Raw genomic sequence first — 27,039 nt, forward strand, 5'->3', positions numbered from 1 at the left:
GTTGGTAAGATGAAGAAAGCTGGGGAGGGACTGTTCACAAAGGCTTGTAGTGATGGGACTAGGGGCAATGGGTATAAACTACGGAGGGGCAGATTTAGACTAGACATAAGGAAGAATTTCTTCACCACGAGAGTGGTGAGGAACCGGCACAGGTTGCCCAGGGAAGTTGTGGCTGCCTCATCCCTGGCGTTGTTCAAGGCCAGGTTGGATGGGGCCTTGGGCAGCCTGATCTGGTGGGATGTCCCTGCCCATGGCAGAGGGGTTGGAACTGGATGATCTTAAGGTCCCTTCCAACCCAAACCATTCTATGATCCTATGATCACAGGATGTTCCACTCTTGTAGGACAGCATGCATTCTTCTCATAGAAGGAAGGTACCCAAGAGGGTGTTAGCCAGAAGTGTGCTTGTCAGAAGACCATCTGGTCTGGGGCTAACTTCTCCTGGTTCAGCCAGTGTCACAGGCAGTCGCATGTAAGCATCAAACCTGGAGGGGCATATTCAAACACACGTCCCAAATCACTGGTGGAAGGCATGGGTTGCTTCTCACTGAGGAGGAGCAGTGGAATGTTGGAAGCATTTCTCATGGCATTTGGGATATAAATTAGCTACTATAGACTGGGAGATAGGTCAAAGCAGATGAATTTATGTTAGTGGTTTAAAGTGCAACAGAGTTCATGTTGAGTGTAATCTTCCTACAGCTCGAGTTCTGTGTATTGCTCCAATCTGCAACACTATTGTATGTGAAATGGCTCCTCTGCTAGGGAAACAGGGAGGAGGCTGTGCACAGTAATGCCATGTGGAGCACACCAGTAATACAGACCCTTGTCTAATGTTTCTCAACCTTAGAAGAGTCATGCTAAAGGAGGCTTAGACGAACAATGAGACACCTGTTCCCAGGTGTGGTTGGTCAGAAATGGAGGGTGGGGTACAGGAGTTAGTCATCAACATTCATCATCATCATCATCATTATCACCATCATCACTGAAAGATGGCTTCAAGTCACTCTTCTAGCTCTGTAGACTGGCTTGATCATTAGCATGTAGCTGTCTCACAGTACTTTTAACTCCTGCTCTGCAGATTTTCCTCAATAACAAGATTAGCAACTTCAGTTTTGTCATTAGCAGGGCACATCCACACTATCCTCACTGTTGCAGCCTGTGATGGGGGAATGTACAACTGTTCCTGCAGTTGGATTTCTGGTTTTGGACCACTTCTGCATGAGGTATTAGAAGGTCAGTCAGAGTTACATTGAAATGGAAACAGCCTCCTGCACTGATGACATGGTAGGTAAGACTAGTGTTTTCTTGTTCAGGATAGATAGACAGACGCACACAGGTTAGAGGGTGATTTTGAAGCCTCTGAATGAGGCCTGTCAGCACTGTGGCTGAAGGAACAATCCAGAAGGGTCAATCAATGCACGCCTCACACTCTGAGAAATGCCAGTATGACATCCTTTTATATTGTCACAAACATTTTGATGAGCACCCATTTCTGTACATAGTTAGACAGATAATTTCAACTGCAATGTACTGAAAGACTGTGTTTTCCCAAAGAAAAGAGCAAAATGCATCCAGGCAATTGCAAATTTAACGAGTGGTGGTCAGTCAGTGACTGAGGGTGCAGCTTCCCACATCCTTTGTGCCATTACACTGTATCAGTCTCCTCACCACTGGGATGTGCTGATGCTGGACTTCCAAAAGAGCGAAGTTCACCTAGTGCATCCGTGGAAGCGCACATTGTGCTCACTGCTGTGGGAAGGGCCCAAGCAAGGTGTGCATGTGAGCTCTTTGGATTTCTTCAGCCATTGTCAGGCTACATTTGTAAACTGGAGGGGTTGGTTTTGGGGTTTTTTGTTTATTTTAAAAAAAATTTTACAAAATTTGTCAACCTGTAAAAGAGGCTTGGTGTTCAGTCTGACACTCTTTACTGCAGCTGCTCCCCAAATAATCAGATATTCCATTTTAACACCTATTTACAGGGTGATTCTGACTGGATCTGCCTTCCTAAAGCCAAGTGCAAGGTTCAACACCTGGGTCAGGGCAATCCCTGGTTTCAATACAGTATGGTGGATGATGTGATTAGGAGCAGCCCTGCAGAGGGACTTCGTGCTAGTTGATCAGAAGCTTGACATGAGCTGGCAATGTGCGTTCACAGTCCAGGCAGCTGACAACATCCTGGGCTGCATCAAAAGAAGCATGGTGAGGGAAGTGATTCTGTCCCTCTATTCCTCTCTTGTGAGACCCCACCTGGAGTATTGTGTCCAGTTCTGGAATCCTCAACATATGAAGGATGTGGAGCTGTTGGAATGGGTCCAGAGGAGGGCTACGAAGATGATCAGAGGGCTGGAGCACCTCCCATATGAGATCAGGCTGAGAGACTTGGGGTTGTTCAGCCTGGAGAAGGCTCCATGGAGACCCTATAGCATCTTCCAGTACCTGAAGGGGCTCCAGGAAAGCTGAGGAGAGACTGTTTACAAAGGCTTGTAGTGATAGGACGAGGGGGAATGGGTATAAACTGGAGAGGGGCGGATTCAGATTGGACATGAGGAATTTCTTCACCACGAGAGCAGTGAGGCCCAGGTTGCCCAGGGAAGCTGTGGCTGACCCATCTCTGGAGGTGTCCAAGGCCAGGTCGGACAGGGCTCTGGGCAGCCTAGCATGGCAGGAGACGCCGCTGCCCACGGCCCCGGCTGGCCTCTGCCTCGCTCGCGCCGGCGCTCGCCGCTCCTGGGCGGGGGGAGGTGCGGTTCGGCCCCGGCGGCGCCGCTCGGCCCCGCCCCCTCCCGTCTGGCCGCGGGGTGACAGACAGGTCTAGGCCACAGCCGAGTGCGCACGCGTCAGTTCCGGCGGGGCGCGCGGCGCGGCGGGGCGCGTGGGTCGGAAGCGCCGCGCGCGAGAGGGGAGGGGTCGGGGGGGCGCGCGCGGAGGAAAATGGCGGCGGCCGCGCAGCTCACGGACGAGGAGCTCTTCTCGGAGTTGAGGCGCTTCGGCTTCTCCCCGGGGCCGGTCACCGAGAGCACCCGGCCCGTCTACCTGAAGAAACTGAAGAAGCTGCGCGAGGAGGAGCGCGCCGGGGCCCGCGGCGCCGCCGCCGCCAACAAGACCCGGAACAGCAACAACAATACTGCGGGGGCCGGAGCGGCGGGCGCGGGGGGCGCCGAGCACCCGTGCTTGGTCGGGAGCGGGCGGAGCCGAGCGGCGTCCCCCGGCGGCAAAGTCCTGCTAGGCTTCAGCTCGGACGAATCGGACGCGGAAAGCGGCCCCCGGGGCCAGGCCGGCGGCAGGAGGGAGCGGGGCTCGCCCCTCTCCCGCGGGCCGGGCGGCGGCGCTGCCCCCGGGGAGCCCGCCCGCCGCAAGCCCGGGGCGTGGTGGGCGCGGAGAGCGGGGAAGGAGCCCGGGGACGGCGCCCAGGGAGGAGGGGAGGACGACGAGGAGGAAGAGGAGGAGGAGGAGGAGAGCGATCGGCGGCGGTGGAAGAACCGGACCGTGAACGGTAACCGGCTCCTCGCGTACGGCGCGGACAAGTACTCGGACTCGGACTCGGAGGCGAGGGCCGAGCAGCGGGGACCGAAGGAGGGGGCGGTGGGTCGCCGGCCCCGGCGAAGCCTCGGCAAGTCTCCCGCTCCATTCATAACCGGCAAATGCGCCGCAGCCGGCGCGATGGAGACGGGCCAAGAGAGGGCTGGCGGGGGCTGCGGAGCCGCTGGAGTCGTAACGAATGACAGGGCGGAGGCGGCGGCTGCCGGGAGTCTAGACAGGGGCAGGAACCGGGAGGAGGAGACGGCGGCGGCAGGAGGAGGCGGGTGTGAGAATCTGGACTGTAGTCCTCCCAGCCCCAGATACCGCGTTGGCCTGTCTAAGAAAGCCCCCTCGGGATTGCTGCTGCCGCCACCGCTCACGGACGTGGATAGCAGTAAAATCGCTGACCCTCCAGGCACCATTAGGAAAACGACCAATAATCACGTTCTCGGCGGTGCTTCTGGTAGCTATAATGCTGAATCCAGGATCTATTCGGCTGCTAACAGCCTTCCTCCGGGTGGAACCGCATCCTCCCTTAGACTCAACCACTCCAATCATACGGGTTCAAATCATACCTACCTGAAAAATACCTACAAGAAGAATCTCTCCGAACCCGAGGAGGAGCTTCTCCAACAGTTCAAGAGAGAGGAGGTATCCACCACTGGAGGCTTCAGTGCACATTACCTGTCCATGTTCCTCTTAACTGCTGCATGCTTGTTCTTTCTGATACTGGGATTCACATACCTGAGAATGAGAGGTTCTGGAGTAGCTGAGGATGTGGGAGCCAACAGTAAGTATTAGGTGAAGGGTAAGAGCAGTTTCTTTCTGCAACTGGATATACAACTGTTAATTCACCTTTGCATTCCCAGACATCCCTTACTGAGCGGTTCTGGGTTCCACGTTGGTATCATTATCTGTATAGGATGGAGCACAGAGAAATTGTCTTTTAAGTATAATACCTCACAAGCTGGTGTAATAAACTTGCAAGGCATTTGAGGCTAAGCTCAACTTCTGGCATTCCATGCTGTAATCTGTTGATGCCTTGTGTTCTAGCATGAATTCTTTACAAAACAATTTCATATGTTTTGTTCCATATAGCAGATGCATGGTTAATAGCCATTTGACGAGGTACGGCTTTATGCGAATCTGAGAGAAGTAAACATGCACGTTTAGATAACCTGGGATTCCTGCCGCTGCTGAGATTTGACTGTAGTTGTTTGGTAATAAAGCATAGTGCAGCTTGAAAAGTATGCTAAGTTGAGGTGATGTTACATGCTCCAACAAACTTTGTGCAGTGAATGCTGGTCCTGTTGTGTGTTGTTTTCTATTAAGTGCTTTTTTTTTTCTAAATTTAGTTCAGAGTATGTTTATGCATGAAATACTGTTGTGCTTTAGTTTGAACTTTAGAGCCTTCTTTTTTTTTTTTAAAATCTTGAATTACTTGGGAGCTGCTTTAGTATGTGAAAGTAACTTCTTGGAATGGATTTAGAAACTACCATTTTCTATTCACAAAGCATCTGAAAATGGAAACATACCACCTAAGGGTGGTGATTCATGCTAATTCAGTTCTTGGCTGCTCTGAAAGGGACAGTGGAGATTGTAACATCGGAAAGAAAAATCATGTCATTGCTGTCTTAATTTCGCATTAGGAGCAACAAAAATATTGTGCATGAAGATAGTTTGGGGACATGAGAGCATTAGAAGGTCTTTAGGGACTTGCATTTTTCTTCAAACGATTGAGGAAGATGTGTGGGGTGAATGCACGTGCATATATTTCTTTGTATCGATAGTAGAGGATTTATATACCTGTGTGTGGGCACGTGTACAGTGCCATGTAAGGAGTGGTCTCACTGTAAGATTGGGATCTGCTAGATGTTACAGGGCAGAAATAGCAGCATGGGCTGTTTGTTCCCCCCTCCCCCCGAATGCTCTTCATTACATTAAGGTAGCAGAACAGTTATTAACTCTGTTTTGTGCTAGTGGGCAGGGGGAGTGAAGGGTTTAGTGTTTAGGAAGGACAGTAGCAGCAAAGACTTAAGCATTTGCAGTGGTTTCATTGCTGTCCACGTGGCTCTTAACTACTGTTCAGCCTCATTTTTTGGAGAGGCAGTGAAGACACACAGATGCGCTAAAATTAGATACTGTATAGTGTGACTGGGACTACTCATACTCATATTCTGCGGTTAACTTCTGGCCATGACTGCTAGAGACATACATACATTTTCTTATGTACTGATAAGCTCTGTATTCCTACTAATGTGCTGTCGTTTTTTGGTTTTTTTTCTAGTCTTGGAATCTGATGGTTTTAGTAGGAGAGAAGGTCTGCTAGCCTACTGGAGGTAGACTTTCTGAATGTCAGCTTCAGTGGTTGAGTTAAAACGTGCCTTCCATGCTGACTGGTAAAGCTGAATGTGTGAAAAGAAGTAGATTCTGAACTTTTGCCTTGGAAGAAAGCTTCATTTTGAGTGTGTGAATGTTTACTATACAGCATGTGGGATCAGTGTGTTGAGTATATTGCTCTTGAAAAGTTAATGCAGCTGGAACTGATATATAGGGAAAATTGTTCTCTTCTGCACTTATGCTTAGGTTAGGCTGCTCAGGCAAAGGTCTGGTAGCCTTGTGTCGCTTGGTAGTTCAGTTAAGACAGTTCTTGATCTGTTCCTGTTAGTTCTCTTTTCAATGGAACTCCTGAAAGTGGATTTCCCGAAGAGTTGTTCTGGCAGTAAAGTTCGCATTTCATCTGTCTCCTTCCTCACAACCCTGGGGCTTTGCAACATGACAAATGGGAACAGGGGGAATAGGGCCCTATTGAAGAAGTGAACAGGAGTTCTTTGTGGCTTAATCCTTAGATAGGAAGAGGAGCAGGTCATCTTTCAAGTAACGTGGGAACAAACAGGGAATCACCTTGCCCAAACAGGGAATCACCTTGCCCATACACTCAGCATGTGCTTGTTAAATTCCTACTTCTCAAATGGCCATGTGCAACAAAAATGTTAGGCCTGTAGAACAGGTGAAAACAAACGAGGTGAGCCACTAAAGACTGATGCTTAGATGCTTCTCTAAGCTTTAGCATTGTCTGAGTGAGTCCTTTGGCTCTTAATGCTTGTGTGGGTGTATCATCTGTTTTCTGTGTAGAAGCAGAACTGATTCATAGGTTTTTATTAAAAATAATGTATTTCAAGAAACAACCTTACAGTTAGGTGATTGAGTACTGAGTTTTTTTGTCTTTTGGATGGCTGTAGGTAAGATTCTGTTGGCTGAGTGTGATCTGAATGTGGAAAAACTCAGTTATTTTTGTCTTCAAACTGTTATAAAAGATTTTAGGTTTCAATGGATTTGCACTATATGCAGCTCTAATATAGTTACTGTGAGAAAATAAAAAAGGCAATTATTTGTAAATATAGGTGGCATATTTTAATTTTGCAGGGAATGATGCACAATGAACTTAATTTTGGTTGTTTTAATTGTTCATTAACTAAAATGAAATCAAATCAAAGTACAGTGATATTGTGCATGTGACATTGAAAAATATTTATCACCAAATACACCTAATATCAGCAATTACAATGTTTGTCAGGCTGTAATTGGAGAGCAGAGGGAGGTGTGTGTAATGGAGGAGACTTAGAAGTAAGTGTTGGGGTTGAATTTAGGCCAGGTGAAATAGTGTAGAGGAGAAATGGTAAGCAGAAAACTTCAGAAGAGGATTGTCACTTAGATCGTGCATAGTGTTTGAATGATTTCTTATTCAGAGCTCAGAAATAGCTATTAAGTGCTTTAGTTTTTCTGTACATGTGGCATAAAATGCTCAAAGACAAATATGAATTGGGCTAGTTCTATATCTAAACTACATATGGTCACTTAAGGGAAGACATGCAATTTGCTGTCTGAAATGCAGATAAATATCTATGGGGCTTTTCCTGAAGCATCTTAAACCATTGAAATTGCACTACGCTTTAAGCTTAAATAAAAGACCAACTAATGCATAAATGCATATTGTGCTTGCCATCTCTGACAATGTTGTATGTGAAAAGAAAGGTCAGTTTGGGCTTGGTGCTGGTAACCTCATTTGTGTGGCTCTTGCTGTAAAGCATTGCTCTGCTTGCACCTGCAGTCAAAATATCATGAAGTTGTATTGACTTCTTCCCAAGCCAGCAGGGTATTTTGTCAGGAAAATTTTGTCCGATAGGGTTCTTCACACCCTGAAGAGTTGGGTATCTCTTCAGACTTCTTTGGTTTTGTTTTGTGATCTTAACTCTGAGCATCTCAAGTGGAGATGGGAGTTACTTCTGAAGTTATTTTTCATGGGAAGTTGATAATGATATCAGGCCAGTAGGTGTTGTGTTCAGGTTTGGTTTACTTTCTGAAAGCTGAGGACACTAGTACAGGTGCTGTTTAAGGTTGTAACCTGAAATAGGTTGCATTTAAGTTGCTCTGTTTCTGTTCCAGTACTTTACCAGGGGAGCGATTTGGTGTAGCAACAAAAAACAAGGACAAATAAAAGTAATCTTGAAACTTTTGGGTAGGTGGTCTTCAATACAATAGTTCCTATTAGGAGAGGCTTTCCAAAGTGACATGTCTTGCTAGTAATTTGTATCTTTCTATGATACTTGTTACAAAACAACTGCTAGGAGGATAATCCTTACTATATTTGCTACAGCTTGTGTTTTTGAAATGTTAATTCAGGAGACTTAGCAGTTGTGTGTCTTGCAAGTGGAAGCTTATGCAAATCACAATTCTAAGAGTTTAATTCTGTTCCATTGATGTTCCTTTGTTCTCGACTTCTAAATCTCTCAGGCATTAAAACTATGAAATTTTATGCAGGGAACTTAATTGTTGAGAAGTTAGACTTGCTGTATAAAAGACAAGATGATGACTATTATGCTCACAGGCCTGCAAATTACTATTAAAGTGATGTGGTATTTCACAGATAACTGTTACAAATCTGCTTGCCTTCAAAGATCAGCTTCTCAGAATAGTCTGTCTCCTTGACAGTGTTGACATCAGTGGAAGAAAATGAATTTTGGATAAGAAATATTTGTAAAAGAGAAGATAGTAAAGGGACGCAACAAAAGATTTGGAGAGTTCCTGTGTTGTGTGACTATTTAATGTTGCTTGTGCTTTGCAGCTGATACTCTGACTTGACAATATAACAACTTCTTCTGTTGATGTATTAGTGTATAGCTCTGTTTCACTTTAAGTATATTGCTTTAAACTCTAATTAGCAAGCATTTCTCTTTTAGGTGATTCGAAAGAAAATCCTGATGTGCATCTTAAAGACTAATTTCTCCTGTGGCTGATGTTACTTCTGTGGTTTGAGTTTTGAATCAACATCAGGAGATCAGAAACCCCTAGGCTGCCTTTATGAGGTAAAGCCAGGCAGAATAGTTAGATTTCCTTAGGATTCTTGATGTTTTTAAATTCTTTAGGTCTTCCTCATGGCATATCTGAAATGACTGTACCTTTGTAAGGAAAGCCCAGGTAATTGTTGCATAATGTGAAGTCATTCATCTTAGTTGACAACTTCTAATTCTTCCTAAAGGATAATAAAGTCTATTTACTTTGTACTGCAGGTCTGCTGCAAAAGTGTAAGTATGGAAATTGTTTATCAGTGCTTGAAACAAAAGTGGTCCAACTTCACAATGTCTGTTTTAAGGAGACAGTGGTGTTTGATACTTTGTTCAGAATATTTAAAACAAAATTACTTGGCATTCATGCCTAAAATGTGCTGCTATTTGCAGATGTGCACAAAACTTTCCTTATGCCATGACTTCAGATATTCTTATAATGACATTTTTCAACATTACTCTTTAGGCTGTGCTTTTTTTGTGGAGCAAGTGATGAGGAATTGAAACTAAAATTACTTGCCTAGGGAGCATGGATGCAGAAGAGCTCTGGCAGGAGATCTTTTCACAAGAAAAAGAAGAAAGAAACCAACCAAAAGTTTGCACTCCATTCCATAGTGCGTGGTAGTTTTCTCAGAAGAAAATTTGGGTTTTGATGTGAGAAAATTAAGGGTGATGTAGGATCTGAAGGCATATCTGGTTGTAACTTCCATGGTAATAAAGCACAGCATACTAGAAGAAGAATGTGGAAGCAAAGAGCAAGCTTGTGTTTCTTCTGTTAAGAACCTCTGCCAACTCTAATAGTGTTGAAGTGCAATACAGATTTCTTTCTGCTTAGGACAGATGCATGCATCGCTGATGGATGCGGTGGAAATATTTTAATGAAGACCTCACAATACTCAAGGACTTAAATTTAGGATTTTAGGATCCCAATACAAGATGAGAATCGGACGTCCAGTCTTTCTATTCCACAGGACCAACTGTGTTTCTAAAAAAATATATACATTTAACTCCTGTTGACATCTGTTTCAACTGGGAGTAATAGGTCGCAAAGCTTTGACTTGATTGCTTATGCAGCTGGCAGGAGTGTTAGAGTCATACCAAATTGATTCCTCTCATGCTTTTAGAATTGTGCTTCATAAACAGTATGAACGTGTGAACAGGCTGGAGCTGCTCTTTGAGAAAGTTGTTTGGTCACTTAACAAAAAAAGCTTGGGCAAGTAAATTAAGCAAGCACATCGATTGTTCATGAAAATGCTGTTTCACTGCTGTGGAGAAGCACAGAGTCCATTGTAAACAGCAGCATGTATTCCTTACGCCTTCAAAATTCTCCTGGGTATTTGTATTCTCTGGTAAAATTAGTTGTCTGTTGTGTTTTGTGGTAGGTTGAGGGGAGTAAGTTTACTGGTTAAGAGATTGTGAAAGGTATATTAAGGAAGTGATTTTTCATGGGACTTGCATGTTTGCTAAGAACTTCAGTATCTCTGTGCTTTCTTGGCTCCTACTATTGCTGCTAGTAGGTGTAGTTGTGGGAGAGGATGGCAATGCCTTTGCTCTTATTACGATAAATGAGGACATGGCATAACTCTGCCACTGATCAAAGTAGCCTTGATGGTTTCTGTCCATTGAGGAATTCTGATTTAGAAAAACTTGGAAGAGGGGCAGAGATACTGATGGAAAGAAGCATGCTAGGGGACACAAGGATGGATAGAAGAACCATTGCGTGATGTAAGGCTGATCTCGTATAGATTGCTTCTGTGTAGGAGGTTTGTTCCAGTTTATATAACATCTGATGTTGAGTTCCATTGTAAATATATGAAGAAACATCAACTTCTTGAACAAAACTGGTGACACAAAGGCTTTGCAGTTTTCAGTGTGCTGTCGTAGAAAATGGGGAACAGCAAAATAAACTCTATGCTTTGACTCCATGCAGGTATGACCTCTTTGTACAGCTGACTGTTCAGATAAGATGCCTCTTTGATGTTGTGTTAAAATTTCTACAGATTTTTGATCCAGGCTTTGGGTTCACAGATCTCTAGTCTGAGATATTGCTAGCATTCTTTCCTAGAAACTTTAGGGATTCTTTATAAGTCTGTCAGCTCATTAAGCTGCTAAGCCCAGCTGGTGGAGTTGAAGATGAATGTGGATAATGGAGATGGAAGATTGTATCAGGTATGTTTGGATTACTTAAAGATACTATGGAATGAACAAGAAAGCTATCTCCAACTGGAGGTAGCATTTGTAATTAGGAAAAATATTACGGCCCCAAAATACTGTACTTTGATTTTGTTAGCTCCTTTTCTCTTGCATTCTTATCATAGATGCCTGTTCCCTTCTACTGTGCTGTACATACCACAACACCATTTAGTGGTGTTTCTCTGTTCCGCTGTGTGTGTGCAGTCTACTGTGGAGCAAGTGAGTGTGGGTGCATGCTAAATGTGAAACAAGCAAATGTGGTGCCTGTATTTGGCCTAGTTTGTTGGAGATGTGCTGTTATGTCTGGTGTTTTGCAGAGGTGAATTCTTTTTATAGAGGAAAGGATAAAATTTTCTGCTTACTGAGGCTCATATTGTAACACAAGTATCTTGAATAAATCCTTTTAGAGTCTTAAATTCATTTAGCTGCTCTAAATAAACTCTGAGTGACAGACTGAATTGATATACAAGACTGTTTAATGTGGGGAGAAGAGGTTGAGGCTTAAGAGAAGTCTAATATTGAATTAAGTGGCATTAAAACTTACGAAGTAGTCTACAAGATCCCATTGAATTGTAGCGATGCTATGGTAGGTAAGTTAGAAATAGGTCTGTTTTTAAGTGAAGAATTGTAGATCATCTCCTAGTCCAGTTTTTCTTCTCTCTTAGAAAAGGCCGTTTACATTATTAAGAATTGGATTATGGCTTGTTAGAAAATAATTTTTATATACTTACTAAAACTTCCTTCGTACTACCTTTATTCACTTAATACAGGCTTTATGTACTGGTCACATCCCCTTAACCTTTTCTTTATTGAAAAAGTAGAAGAAACTTAGACTCAGGATGTCTTGGGTAAATGCAGCGTCAGTCTGTCTTCGCTAGGTGGTTGACTGAATAAAACTTTATCATGAGAGGACTGCTGAGATTAGTTGGGTAAATGTAGTTTTGTTCCAGACTAGATTTTAGGGCCACAGCTATGTCTTTATTTTCCTGTTCTCCATAGAAAAGTTTCTTTTCTTATTAGAGGAGCCTCAAACTCTCCAGTGACTGTAAAACTGCATATGTTTGCCTTTGAATACTTTCAATATGCTGCATATCAGAGCCGCTCACCTTAACAATCCATCCCCTCAATACTCGTCATTTCACTGTGCACTTGTACAGTAAAACATTCCACAGCACACTCATTCCGTAGTACTTAGTAGTACCTCAGTGTCTGGTATCATCAAGCTGCACAGCACAAGTGCCTCATGTCCAGTATTCCTTTATCTCAACTTCACCAAACAAATTTTTATCTGGCCATGTAGGTATTGGTTGTCATGGTTCTAGCTAGACTTCTGTTTTCTCATCTGAAACCTGCCAATGGATATTAGGCAGAGTGGAGCACTTACTGCGAAAAAGGGTTTTCAAATATTAAAAGGTAGATTTGTGATTTTGTTTTGTTGTTGTTGTTCTGTTCTGCATTTGTTAATGTTGCCTGAAACAGTTCACTGTGGTGTGATGCTTTGTGTTTTTGTTTTTAATTCCCAGGATATTTTCTTGGAAATGGTAAGACGTTCATTATGAAATTTTCTGTTCATCTCTGTCATTTCACCTATATCTAGAAGTCTAGTGAGCTGTTGGTGCTTTTTCAGGTGTTGTGCTTCAGAAGAGGGGGTTTGTTCATTTTGGGAACAGACTGGGTGGTGCTGTGTGTGTGTGACAAACCCCTAAGGCTCTTTCAGGCTATGGAAATCCACAGTCAAACCGAATTACCGGGGAGGGGCCGGTCTGGCAGTCTTGCTTGTGCTGTTTCTCATTCTTGAAAATTACTTCGCAATAGTTTACTGTTACTTTGTAAATAAGGGAAAAATAAGTATGAAATTCCTTGGTGGAATCTTGAAAAGCAGAGGAGAGTATGATGTCAGGTTCATCCTAGTCTGTTTTTTTATGGGTTTTGCACCTGATGTGTGATCCAAGGGAGATTCTGGAGATGAGGTGCATGGCGTATTTCAAGGAAAAAGCAAAAATTGAGAAGGTGCTGGTTTGTTTTGTATGAGTTTGGTTGGGGTTTTTTTGGCCCTGTAGCCTGTCCTGGGGAGACTTTGCCTACCTAAGAAAATTAGCTTAGAAATGCAGATTTCTTTCTGGAGAAGGAACTAGTCTCACTACTTATTTTGGATTTTTGTTTTTTTTCTTATCTGTAAGCATGTGAAGTACTGCTTATCTAAAACCAGCGTTGGATAAGTGTGTTCTTAAATTGCTGTGGGAAATGGGGAATCTGAGCAGTATCTAAAGGATATAGTAATGTTTGGGTGCTTTGTATTTTATACATAATATTGCAAACATATTTTGATTCAAACTCAGAAAGACACAAAATGGAGTGTGGAGAACATGTGAAAGGGCCATGCTGTTGTACTGTCTGTACTGTGTGCTTTGGGTTAGTAGACTTTCATTTCTCATTGAAGACCAGAAATACCAGCCTTTTATGTAGCTCCTAAGAGCTCATTCATTCAGAACAGGCAGGTGTATATGCACAGTCTGACTTTGTGATCCTAGGTATATTATGAAGTATCTCTTAAGTTTGACTTTCATCAAAGGTTGTGCTCCCTGGAGAAATGCTGTAGACCTTTTAGCTTGTTTAAATTGAGCACTAATGTGTCTGTATTTTGGAATTGGACAATGCAATGGCTAATGCATTTTTTCATTTAGAACTTTTAAATACTGTTTTTATTTTTTCCTCCTGACCTTCAGCCAAAGGTGCTCCTTATGAAGTAGCAAAAAAAATATGCAGAGTACAAGTGCCCATGAAGCAGGGGGGGGAAAAAACAATGGGGTGATACATCCGGACTTCTTTTATTCTGCTGTATAGGATGTGTGGTATTAGTTATTCTTTTGAAAGGAGAGCAGACTGTGGAAATTGCATGAAAGTAGCAGCCCTGGGAAGGAGCTGTCTTGGGAGTTTGAGGAGCAGAGGCCAAATAGGGTCTGCCTATTCCTTCTGTAAGGGAATGAATTATCACATGATGTTCTTTGCCATTCAGGAGGTGGGAAGTCAGCATACTGAGTTTGTTACACAAATCTTGGGTTGGACTTCTAGCTTTATAGGCAGCTGGGCTTCCTTAAGCATGAGGTAAATGACTTGAGGAAGGTTTTGTAAACCTTGTTTTATAGTTTAAGCACCTAGCTTTGTACGACTATTTAGTGACTTACTACAGATTGCTCATGTGTTTACAAATAGCCAGTGGGTGTGGTAAGGTTTTATTGTTCCCAGTGTTTGACATCTCAGTAAGAGTCACCTCTTCCTTTCCGTCCTCTTTTTTTGCTTATGAGTTTCTTGCTGAGATAAGAGTCTTTCTCCTCTAGATCTACCTGGTTGAGAAGTGCACAGTTTTGCTAGAAGATTCATCAGCTTAATCCACGAGCTGATCATGTGACCCTTTAACAGGTGTAAGCTAAACAATTATAATATCAATATTGTCTTAGTTCAGGCAGACTCTTCAACTGAGCATAGGAGCAATGGCAAGGCATACATATAAGGATAATGATGTATGGCTGTGGTGATGTATGGCTGTGTGGTAGTCCATTTGTTCCCTTCAGATAATTTTTTATTTGAACCAGTCAAATTATGCTATCAAACAAGCGCAGCTGGTCTGGTAGACAGCTTGGAAGGCTACCCAGCTCTGTAGAGTCTTAGTCTAGCTGAGTGAAAAATAAAAAGTTACTGAGTGTTGCCTACTTTTATTCTGTTCCAGTCAAGTGGTGCTGTCTTGAATTACCACTGAGCTCATCCTGGTTTTGAGCTTTGCAAACATCTGTTGTATGTTGTGGGCAGTTTTCTTTCTGTGTAGTGAGTATGGATATCTCTGGTAAGCTGTCTGCTGCTTCCTTTGTGAAAGCTCATCTTTGTCATGACAAGAGACCTGCTGGCAGCTACCTCTGTGTCCTGCATAGACTAAGCTGTTTTTCTTTTTTTTTCTCCCTAAGATGTGCTAGAATGCCTGTTTTCAGAGTTTTACTGCTGTATTCAGGCTTTCTATAGAACAATCTTCAGCAGTTCTGCTGCTTTTAGTGGAGCAAGCGGTCAAGCAGTGATGGACCAATGATTTATTTTTTCTTTTCCTACACCAGCCGATGATGGGGGCAACGTGTGTACAAAGAATGTAGTATTACCTGATTTTTACAGTGCATAGCAAATGCAATTCTGAGCCATTTTTTCCTAATAAAACACAGATGGCCGTTTCTTCATTGAAATATAATGTGCATTGTAATCTAATGTAAAAAAGTGCGTGTGCAAATTCTGTTGATGCAAAACATTTCCCTATACTGTTAGAAATAAAACTGGAGGATACTTCATTGTAAGAATCATTTTAGCTTTCCACAAATACAGATAATGATAAATAATTTTGTAAATAACTTAGCAGCCTAATGTGCTCTTGCTTTAAGTCTGCTCGTGTGTTTAATATGCTCCATGGAGATAAATGCAGGGAGTAGAGGAGAGAGAATTTAAGTTGAACACCAGTACTAGGTGGGTGTAGCAGCTGGAACTGTTGTCTGGAGTGTTTGGCAACTAGCACTTGATACTTGTGATGACATCCTCTGCCCTGAGTTAGAGTTATGAAACATTGCCTGAGCCTTTTCTGCCCAAATTTCTCATCTCTGTGTGGAATTGGGGACTTAAAATGCAGTATTTTCTTGGTGGTAGTGATGTATTAAATTTGTTCTGTTTCTCAGTGTAGCTACATTGGTTCTTGTTTGGGCTTTTACTTGTTCCTTCATCTGTTGCATACAGTTACTTTCACAAGGTCTTCTAGTAGAAAAAATGAACTTTGATGCTTTTTTCATACACACAGGCAGGTTACACGTTATTCCTTCTGAAACATGCAGTGTCTGTACTATAGCTCTGTAGGGTTTTTTTTTCCCCTTCCCTGAACCTTGCTGTGGTTGATGGTGATATTTAGTAAACAGGAGACCAGAAAGGAGAGACAACTCTTGTTGTTAGTATTTGCAGGTGTTAGTCTGAGGTATCAGCTCTGTTAGAAATGGGTGCTTTAGTACAGTAGTGTCTGGCCGGCAGCGGTATTCACAGAATGAATGTGGCAATAATATAGTGAAAACTTCCTCTAAAGGTAGCTCCGATGTCTTGGCAACTTTTTCAATTCTGGATTTATTTTATAAGGCTTTTTGCTTCAAAAAGGCAATGTTCCTATGAACTGACTTACAGCCAACTATTGCAGTTTTGCAGTACTGGGATATCTACAGGTACTACACAGGTTAAAATATTTTACTTTTATCTTTTCAGCACAAAACTTGTAGTGAAACTGCATTATCTGATGAGAAGCTCTCCCAGAACACCAGTCTTTCTTCTTATGTTTGTAGTGAGTTGACATGAGTCTCTTGAAAACATCTTTCAATGTTCAGGTGTATTCTAACCAGTATTTAAATAAGCAGCAATAGATTTGAGCATTTCTGGAAAGCTAAAATATGGAGAGACTTTTTAAAGTAGCAATGAAGAACTCCAAGGAGAAATTTTTCCGCCTTTTCACCTAAAATAATGACTGCTGTTTTCAGGGCTGGTAGAAAATGTATCTGAACTGAAATGTTTATCACAAATATGATAGTTTTAGTTCTTTTGGAGGAAGTGTTTTTTTTGGTTTTTTGGTTTTTTTTTAAATGAAAGTCAGATGGCTTGGTTATGTCATGAGCCCTTATATCACATATGCGCAAACAGAATGAATTCAAATGATATTAGGGAAAAATTATGGAGAAAAGATCTGTAAACTGAGACAGTTGAAAAACTGGCTTAATTATAAGGAAAGATTCAGCTTTTTTTTAGAATTCTCTAATCCTTGTGGCAGATAGTGCTGTCATTCAAAATTGGCATGGCCAAGGACTGCTCAGTGTAATACTGCACTGATTTAGAAATACAGAAACTTTTTCCAAAGCACACAAAGGTTATCTGTAGTGAAGGAATTGCACAGCTTGATGTATGACTTGGTGTCTTAATATTAGCGCACAGAGATTTACCCTGCTGATTGAAAGTGATTTCTCCCTGAATTAGCACTAACTGGGGGATGGAGGTCATGCAAAACTATTTTGAGTGTTGAATAATTGCAGAGAGGAAAAATAAAGGCAGGATTATGTTATTTAAGCTGTTTGGAAGATGGAGCTCTGGAATAACTTATTTTCTGTGATAGACTTTGTTTTGAAGTTTCTTTTCTGGCATTTTAATGTTTAGGAGCCTTAAGAAACAACATTTTAGAATTGTCCTTGACATATGCATGGTACGTCACTGGGTGGAATTGGTACTTGACCCCAAACTTGCAGAACAAAAGTTACAGATCTGTTATTTGATGTTGAAAGTACTCGCATTGTAAGATTATTGGAACTTGTTTCCAAGGTCATGTAGAAAAAAGCTGGGCTAAAGGCCCCTTTTGGATAGCAGTGCTTCCAGTATTGTTACTTCATCTGTTAACAAATACATTGTCCAGCTGATATAATTTTTTAATGAAGAAAAAATTGTATTGGAAAACATTAGGTTGTGTACTGACTGAAAGCATTTTTACAGGACAAGCGTTTGAAAAACTACTGCTTCTGGTTTTGGATTAGTCCGCTTGTGATGTGGTAGGTGGGGAGGAGAAAAGCACTTTTCTGATGCAGGGAGGAATGTTCTTGCTTCTGCAGAAGTTGCTAGCTTGGAAGCGTGTGTTGTAGAGTAGAGTCTAAATCCTTGTGTGGATAGTAGTTGGCACTTCCGCTATCATCACACTTGAGATATTAAGTGCTTACAGGTTAAGTGGGATCATTCTTGTTTCTGCAGCTGTGGTTTTACAGCTCCTTAAAGTTGCATTGGCAAATTGCTTTTTTGTTTATAAAATCAAATTATCTGTATCTTCAGAAATAGATTATGACATTACAATGATTCTGTTAAAAATGTTACCTTCTTGACCACTACTGAATATTAAGCTAACACAGTGGTAGGATTTCCTGATGTTTAGGAAGGGAGTTGAGAACAAAGTATATTTGAGAGAATATATTTGAAGATATCAGTATGGCACTATCAGTATCACACTCTGAGTTTGAATAGTGTCCAGCTCTGGTACCCAGCCTCAGAGAGGACGTAGCTGCAAAAAGGCTCAGAGAGTAGTAATATAATCGAAAGTAAAGTATGACTTTCATAGCAAGGGGAATAGGACTCTTGAGTGTGGAGGAGTGCGGATTAAGGGAAGGACTGAGGAATGAAGTAAAGGTATGGGTATTATGGAGAAGGTGAATAGGGTCTGATTACTCACTGTCTCCTCTAATACAAGGAGGAGTTTCTCAAGTTAACCAGTAGCAAGTTCAGATTAAGGAGAGAATGTTTTTTCCCACATACACAACTTAAGTTGTGGAACTCTGTGACAGTGTGTTGCTGAAGCTGAAATCTCACTGGGGGTTAATGTGGGACTGGGCAAACTTATAGGGAAAAATACACTGCAGTTGGTAATTTGGGGGAAAAAAAATAGCCAGCTACTTCTGTCTGTCTTGGGAAGCTTCTGAGGTGCATTTTTTTTACAACTAGGAGACTATTCAGTTGAAGTATTTGTATATACTTTATGTTCTTATGCTCTGACACTTGTTTTTCACACTGTTCTGTTGATTGGCCCCCTTCAGTTAAGGACAGGTGTCTGAAAAGAATAAAACAATGCTGCTGCTGTAGGCAGGATTCTGGGCCAGTTGAATCCTTGATTTGTCCTAGTGTGACTGTTTCTTCATACTTCAGTTTTTATGTTGTCTGTTGAAGTGTATTGAGTACTGAAACTGCAAGAATGGTAATGCTGTTCAGGGCAAGGTGCTGCAGCATCTAGCAGATAGCTGCAGATAGCAGAGGGATTAGCTACTTTTTGGCGTCTTGATTTGGTAACCAGAAGGTAAATACCTTATTTTAGTACTACGGTACTGATAGGATTCTTGCTTATGTCCTAAGCAAATGAATTTTTATTTGTGCATATATTCTTTCCAAAACTTCACAGGCAGTCATACATAGAACTTGTTTGATAAAATCTCTGTAAAAGCTGACTTGTGTTCATGGATGTCTGCAAGTAGGCTGCAACTTCATATCTGTTAAAGCACGCTGTAAAAAAGAGTGAAAATAACACTGCGCTCCCAGTTTGTCTTACTGAAGAAAACTAGACCCTTGTAAATACTGTTTGCAATTGTTACCAGTGTATTAGGGAGGAAGATGGATGGTAATGGTGGTGAGTGGTTTTATTGTTAAAGTAAAGATGAAAGCTTCTGTAGTCTAGTGAAAATTAACCTTGTACATTGACACTAACTGCTCTCCTATTCCAAAAATCAAGCATCTCTGTGAGATGACTTGTTATGTGCATTTGTGTTGACAGCTTTAGCTGGAATGCTTTGGAGCTGTGCTGTGACCCTTAGCTTTGTATTGGTGACTTTTTGTTATTTGAAACTAACCAGTTCTGCCACTCTGAGGAATTCTGGTAGTCTGTAAGTCATCATTTTCAGTTTGTCCCAACAGTAATATGTGTAAATTGGTTACTCCTAAGGGTCATTAGTAGTCTTTTCAGTTAACCAGAACAATATTTATGTGTTGCTTTGATTTCCTTCCTAGGCTTTTCAGTAATCATATTGTATTGTTCTTGATTAACTAGCATTCAAGTAAGACCACTTCTTAAAAATGGAATTTAAATAGCATACCCCTTCCTGTTCTGAAATCAAGTTTCATGTGAAGATGGATGGCCCTTTGTGTGCTTATTTTTATTTCCCTCCATGTCTGGCCAAAGAATTACTATTATCGTTATACATTGCCAGAAATAAAGCTCTTCTTCCAATGTGTCACACTTTCAAACAGAATATTTAGCTGTGACAGTGTTTTGGGGGAGTTAGTATGGTTCCCTTTGTAGAGTTTTGGAGGGTTTTCTTCCCTGAAAATACTCTTCCTTTTTTGTCCTCGTATTCACATGTGGCCAGGTTAAACTTGCCATGCTTCCCACAGTTTTGTTGCTGTCTGGAGAGCTCTGATGAATACTGAGATTGCTGTGTCCAAGTAGTTTGCATCCCTCCTTTTTTTGAGGGCAGTGTTTGGCTAATGGACGTGGTTGTCATTTGGAGGAAAGACACCTTGGAACAACAGGCAGGAGATTTCTGTTTTAGAAAATTATCTCTATAATTTTTAGATTTGTAGAATAAGTAGAGAATTTGTTTCTTGAAGCTCATAAAAATGTGAGCTTGATAGATGGACTACTTTCAAGTTTGGTATTTGTTGCTGTACGGTAGAGGTCTTGAACTCTTTTTGAGGAGCAGCCTTGGAAGTATATGTTCACATAAACTCTTCTATTACTAATTAGTTTCTAAATTAATGCTTAGTTTGGTAGAACCAGAACTTGTTGCTCCTAAAACTGTACGTATTTCTTGACAGTTCTAAAGTATCTCTTATAATGCTAATGTGATATATTGAAATACCTTCAATGTGTTGGAATAGATGAAAACTTAACTTTACATCTGTGGCTAGAGCAAGTGGGAGGATTTGGTAAGAGTTTAGATCCTGAACAAAAGAAAGGGTGGATTCAGAAGAGAGGAATTACTGTAGGGAGTGGCCTTATTAACTCAAGTTAATCAAGGTTAGGTGGTAAACAGATGCAGATTGATTAACAGTTGTTAATTGCATATGCAGCCAATAAATTGCTGAGGTTGAGTTTAGCGTACTTGCCTCACAACATCAGGCATCCTAAACTATATTTACATCTTACATAAAATATGTCTCACTTATTAATTTGCCATAAAATTGGTAACTTCAGAGAGCTTTCATGGAGGTTCTGTAGTGTGAGTTAAAATAATGAGTTACAAGGATTGATTACTTTTTTGTGATAGATAATTTTAGGTGACAGTCCTTTTTTTTTTTGTCACCTTAACCACTATGTATTTGTGAAGGGGAGGCAGATATTGACATATCATCTAGATTGGTTCATAAATCCAGTGTGTTAATTTGTCCAAATATGAAATTACTTACATGTGAGATTGACTTTACACAGGGATTGTGATGCTGGGAAAGTCTAACACCACCGTTGCCTTCACTTAGTTGCTGTATTGTCCTAGCATATGTAGAATTGCAGCTCACAGTTCTCAGTTTGCATCTTTGCAGGCATCAAAGTGTTGCATTTTTCTGTGGCTTTCATCAATGCTAAAATGTCTGATTGTCAGGTATACTGAAATTTACACACTCTTGTGTCTCATGCTTCCACTGATCTAAACCCATATAATCAAGATTTCAATAAGACTGACCTTGAGAAGAGCTCATAATTACATAATTATCCTGTCTAGATAACTATTGATCTAAAGCCTTGATGGTGTTTCTCTAATCCTATTTTAGGCTATTAAGATTAAAAGTTTAGTGTACTGGGAATGTTCTGCTGAATTAATGAATGACATGTATAGAAACTTTGTAAAGTTGATAGCTTGATAATCTAATAGGCTATCTCTGAGAATTTGCACCTATAGAATGAAATCGTGAAGCTGTATATAGACAGGGCTTGTTTTACAAGAGTGCTTGAACATCTGCTGCTATTGATTTCAATTAATCTGGTATCCAGATCAAGTATTCAGATGTCTTTGAAAAACAATGTCTGTATTTGGGTGGGTGGTTTTGGTGGTGAGGGCTTTTTTGGGCACTGTTTTTTGTCTTGTGTGAGTTTTTTGGGTTTTTTTGTTGGTGGTGTTTTTTTTGTGTTGCTTTTTTTTGTCCCTTCTGCCCCCTTTACTGTGTCAGAGGAAGCTGAAGTGGTTATTGCTGTTGGGTAGATAGCATGCTTAATTTTCTTTTGAGCTCAGGCACATGGACAAACATTTGTTTGCAAAATTTCTATACTGTGCCTTGGTATAGAAAGTTGAGTGGCAGGATTTGAAAATGCACATATTTCTTCATAGGCTGAGATTTCTTCCAGATCCTCTATGCATGTGCATGAGATGTAAAAGTAGAAAGCACTCTTTTTTTGTTTGGAAGAACTTTGCTTTTGGTAGAACTGCATATGGAGCAGCGTGCTCCTTCAAGTGATACCTGTTCTTTGTGTGCTTTCAACAGCAATGTGATGACATTTACAACCTACACCTTCAATTTTGTGTCAGGTTTTCCAGGATACATTTTTTTTTTTTGTTTATGCTTAGTGAACTGTGGTCAGTAGAAGCTGACCATAGCACATAGAACTGCTAATTTCTGTAAAAGCTCAAACTGTGGATGAAGCGAGTTTGTGGCTTAGAAAGGCAAGACAATGTGGCTTAACACTGATTGCTTCCTGCCTTGGTAACTTTAGTTACCAACTAGTTGGTCTTAAGCAGAAGCATATCTGATTTCAACTTCTCTTCCTTGAAGAATATATAGCCAAGAGGAACATAATAGATAAATTTATGCTTTCAGGAGCTGTGGGAACTGTTTTGTTTAGGAAGGAAGAGAAGGTCATTTAGTCACACTGCACTTTTCACCTGAGCTCTCAGTGTGTCATCTCTTACTCCTGTAAAAACAGAAAATGCTGATGAGTTGTACAACCTTGTGTTGTATGGATTATTGTTTAGTAAAAAAGTAGTTATATTTTTTTGAACTCAACACTAAAAACTTCAAGTTATGATTTCAATGCAATTGTGTCATTAAAGAGAGAGTTTGTCAAAGGGCAAGTGTGGTTCTGTTTGCACAGAAATAGCTGTGAAATTTGCAGATCTACAAGGTTCGGTTTTAACCTAAATGATGGTATAGCGCAGCATTAAATGCAGAAGGGTTAGGTCAAAGGTTAATAGCTGTCTAATTGTTATTTGTCATATTGACTTTCTTATTTTTAGATAAAGATTACAGTGTTGTCATAAAGCTGCAGTGTTGGTATAGTGTTTTCAGACTCTAGAATGAATTCTTCTTTTCTTTTTTTTTGACAGTCAAGAATCCCATCAGTGAACTACAAAAAATACAAGTAAGTAAAATCGCTTAATACCAAGATTTTTAGTCTGTCAAATGAGTATAGAAAGGCAATATAGATATGTTCAGAAGGATGCAGTTTCAGAATATTTTGTGTGAAATGAATGCACTTCTTGCAACTTTAATGTTTTAATGTTTCGTTTTCCATCTCCGTGGCTTGCTGGTTGCTTTATATCCTAAGAAAATATTAGGTAATTTGTATTGTAGAGCTGTGAGTAAAAAGTACTCTGTAAGTTTTGAGGCTAAATTTATCAGTTATTGTTTAGATTTATCAGTCTCTTACTGTTACCATTTGACTTCTCAGCCTTGAAAGGATAGCTGGTAAAAGATGACTGAGTTGAAACTCCAGGATCTTATTTAGTGCCACAGAAGAGCAACCCTTAGCTTCCTTCAGGAAATGGATTAAAAAGTTTCTTTTTCACTATTTTGATTCTGTAACTTGTTCCTGTATTTATTCACTCTTTCAACTGGAACATTGAGATAACTTCAACACTGACATCTCAAAAATGGTTATCTGTATTATACTTAGCTCTACAGTGTGGGTTTTGATGGTTCTGTCTTCTGGCCTTCAGTCTTTTTGCCTGGACTGTAAACATAGGGATCTGCTTTTGCTGTGCGCATACAAGCAAGTGTTGCAAGATAATTGTGGGAGGGGTGTGGTGTGTGGTTATTTGGGGTTTTGTTTTTTGTCTAGAATTGAGCTCTCCAAAAGTGAACAATTGCATATTTTAAAGTAGGCAGTCTTGGCTTGTTCCTTGGAAAGAAAATGTTTCTGAATCTTTTGAAGCAACTGAATTTTGAGGAGTAAATTTAGAATATTCTTTCAGAATGGCTTTAGGAGCGCAGAGCGAATGTGTGTTGTGCACTGGACTTGACAGCTCAAGTCTGTTTATTTGTTATTTTCTTCTGTGTTTCTTGTGTATTGTTTCATAGTACTTCTATTCTGTGCTTGATTGTTCAGTAGCTACAAAGGTTATGGTGTTCAGTTCTTCCTTTATACGATCTGACTATGGATCTACAAAAAAAAGAGTTCAGTCACAAAAATGCTTCACTTGCGTGTCTCAGTGTAGCTATTAGTGAAGTCACGGGTGTGCCTACTGGCAAATAAATGGAACTTGAAGTAGTGCTGTGCATGTATGTATGTGGTAGAGGACTGATTTTTCTTTTCTGACATGGCTGGTATTTTCCAGCAAGGAAGTGAGTTAATAAGGTTGGTTGGTTTCCTGGGGAGTGCCAACTGTATCAATTTAATCTCAGTGGTGGTTTTGTAGGACCAGAATAAGGAGAGGTGATACTGGTAGTTGTTGATACAGTCTCTGGGAATTAATTTGTCAAATGTTTGATCAATGAAAGTAATATTCTACTTTCTAGTAGCGGTATTCTTATGGGAAAAAAAAGAATTGGAGCATTCAGATTTTAAAATTACATCAGGCAGTGCTGCATCAGGGAATTAAAATATTTTTAGCGTTTTTCAGTGTGAGTATAATCAGCAAATGCACAAACTGGAAAACTACTTTCCTTGCATACTTTCTGAATAAAGGCTCTAGTCTTATCTCAGCTGTTTGACTCTGCCCCAGGACCTGTAGCCAACTTAGTGTTTTAGAATGGCCTTTGGTTCTCAGTGTATGCAATTGCAAGTTTCTCATTTTCATATTTTCAATAATTCATTCTAAAATAAAATGTTTCTGGATATATTTCAATGAAATTGCTTAACATCTTGATAAAAACGTTTTGTTGCCTAGTAAGTAATAATTACGTGACACTTCATATTCTTGTTTCTTTTGGATATTAGGCTTTTTTATGATAGTGGCATATTCAGGAGCTATCAACAAGATTGTATTGTCCCCAGCATTCTGGGTTTTGTTTTTTAAATAGGTTACTGTAGTTTGAATGTAGACAGTAAAAATCTTGCTTTGCTATGAATTCTGTTCAGGAATGTGACCAGATGGTACTTCAGTGTGGCTTGTATGAAGTGTCTCTGCACATTTATTCTTAATAAAACTTTTATTTTTACGCAGTAGGTAGCCAAAACCAACCAATCGAACAAACACAACCTGCCTCCCAAACCCACCACCAGACGTCTTTTGTGTCATTGCACTCTGTTCTCTCAGTATTATTAAAATAACCTTTTGAGCTATCAGTTTTAACTGGCAGATCCATCAGACTCCAGGCTGCAGTCTAGTTTAGTTTCAGTCAAGATCTGAAAAATCAGTATTGTGAATATTTTAATTAAAAATCTGTTGCTTGCATCATTGTCTGTGAAACAGTACGACTTTCTACCTGTATGTGTAACACCCTTTTTTTTTTTTTTTTTTATCCTTATGGTATATAAAGATTTTGGGGCTAAATGGAAGAAAACACGTCTCTACTAATGTTTGTTTTAACAGTACTGTGTTTTTCTAATTCTAGGAAGGTGAAATGAGTCTCATGATAAGCAGCTTATATGCACTTCATGATAAATTGGCACAAGTAGCAGGTAACACTTTAAAAATATTATGACTGAGTGTGTTATGCAAACAGCTACAAGCAAGTTTATGCTTATAGTGATGTACAACAACTGGTATATGCTGGAGCCCTGTCAGCCATTTAAAATTCCATTTTGGGAGACTAGAAATCCCATTTCTAGTTCACTTACATTGCTTTTTTTCACCACTGCCTTTTGTTAGAGTGTTCTTTAGTTGAAAGGATAGGCTCTTCAATATTGTGACCCTGTATGGTTTTTGGTCTAATGTTGTAATGTTTCATTAATCTGATTTCATTAAAAGATTTAAATATCCTATATGTGGAAAGGAATATGTATTTCTTTTAAAGGTAGTTATTTCACTATAGTGGAAAGCTGTCTGAAAACCAAAATATTTTGCAACAATCAGAACGTACTTACTAATAGAATGAGCAGCAGTGATTAAACAAGACCTTGTTAGACAAAATAGTACAACTTAACCACACTAACTATAACTATATAGTAATGAAGAGTGCTGCATATAGTAATGTCAGAGTTGGTGTTTAGTATTATTATTATTATTAATTATTGAATATTCAAAGTAAAAAAATAAAAATAATTCGAAGTAAAAAAATATAAAATTGCTGTATTTTGCTTAGAGTCATAATTAATAGCTTTAAACTGCATAGATGTTTACACATCATGATCAGGAAATGGTAAGGTTAAGATAAGGTAAGATGTTTATTATTGGCACCTAGTGAGTATGAATTACAGCAAAATCTATTTCATTAAGTCATTTATATATCATCCTTGCTTATTTAATCCATTATGTGTTTAGGAGGCAGTGGTTCAGGTTTTGTATTTTAACGGTTTTTTACTTATTGGTCTTTTTTGTCCAAACTGTTTGTTTTGCAACAGCAGGTTTCACCAGGAAGGCTTTTCACTATTACTGGGTGCTACAGACATTTCTGAAACATGAAAAAAAATGTGGAAACAACTCTGTCAGACACGAGACTGACAATTTAATATATTGGGGCTATAGGAAATCTGTGAGAAGCTTGTGCAGCTCTGTAATATTTTAAATTGCAAGAGAAATCTTCCTGTTTTTTGTTTCCAGAGGTTTTACAGTATTTGCAGTGAATAAAATAGCAATTTGGACAAAACCCACAAATTACTCTTCTTGACGTTATTCTTTAACCAGAAAAATAGTAAAAGGATGCGTTTAACCTGAGTGCGTGCCAAATAATAGCTGATTTAGTTTTCATTTTGTAGCCTTGTGACTGTGAATGCCTTGCAGTGTTGATCTTTCACTGGTCAATTACATCTTGATACATTTTTATGTGTCTCAAACTAAGTCATACTTAATAGATGGTACTAGATAACTGGTCTACAAATCATTGGGGCCAAAAGGCCTTTTTTTTTTTCCATGTGGGGTAGCCAACCTGTGGTATTTAGGAATGTCTTGGAGACCCACAGCTGTGTGCAGTAGAGCACTGACTTCTGTGAGGTTGAAGTAGTGGGTTATGTTACTTCTCTCCCTCTTTTGAAAAGACAACATAGCAACTTGCTGTTCCTTTATCATGTCATCTGGTCCTCCAGTGGCTGCACATTA

At 40.3% G+C, this 27,039-nt stretch overlaps 1 protein-coding gene across 1 annotated transcript in view; it reads left to right on the top strand.

Annotated features, from left to right (window-relative positions):
- Positions 1-2,863: 2,863 nt before the first annotated feature.
- LEMD3 (LEM domain containing 3) overlaps positions 2,864-27,039 on the top strand; it is a 48,004-nt gene continuing 23,828 nt past the window's right edge. The window contains exons 1-3 of the mRNA XM_009563503.2: positions 2,864-4,308; positions 22,948-22,982; positions 25,397-25,463. Of these exons, the coding sequence (XP_009561798.2) occupies positions 2,931-4,308; positions 22,948-22,982; positions 25,397-25,463 (1,480 nt within the window). The 5' untranslated portion in view covers positions 2,864-2,930. The remainder of the gene's footprint in view (positions 4,309-22,947; positions 22,983-25,396; positions 25,464-27,039) is intronic.

This window comes from Cuculus canorus, chromosome 1 (assembly GCF_017976375.1).
Source record: "Cuculus canorus isolate bCucCan1 chromosome 1, bCucCan1.pri, whole genome shotgun sequence".
Lineage (NCBI taxonomy): Eukaryota > Metazoa > Chordata > Aves > Cuculiformes > Cuculidae > Cuculus > Cuculus canorus.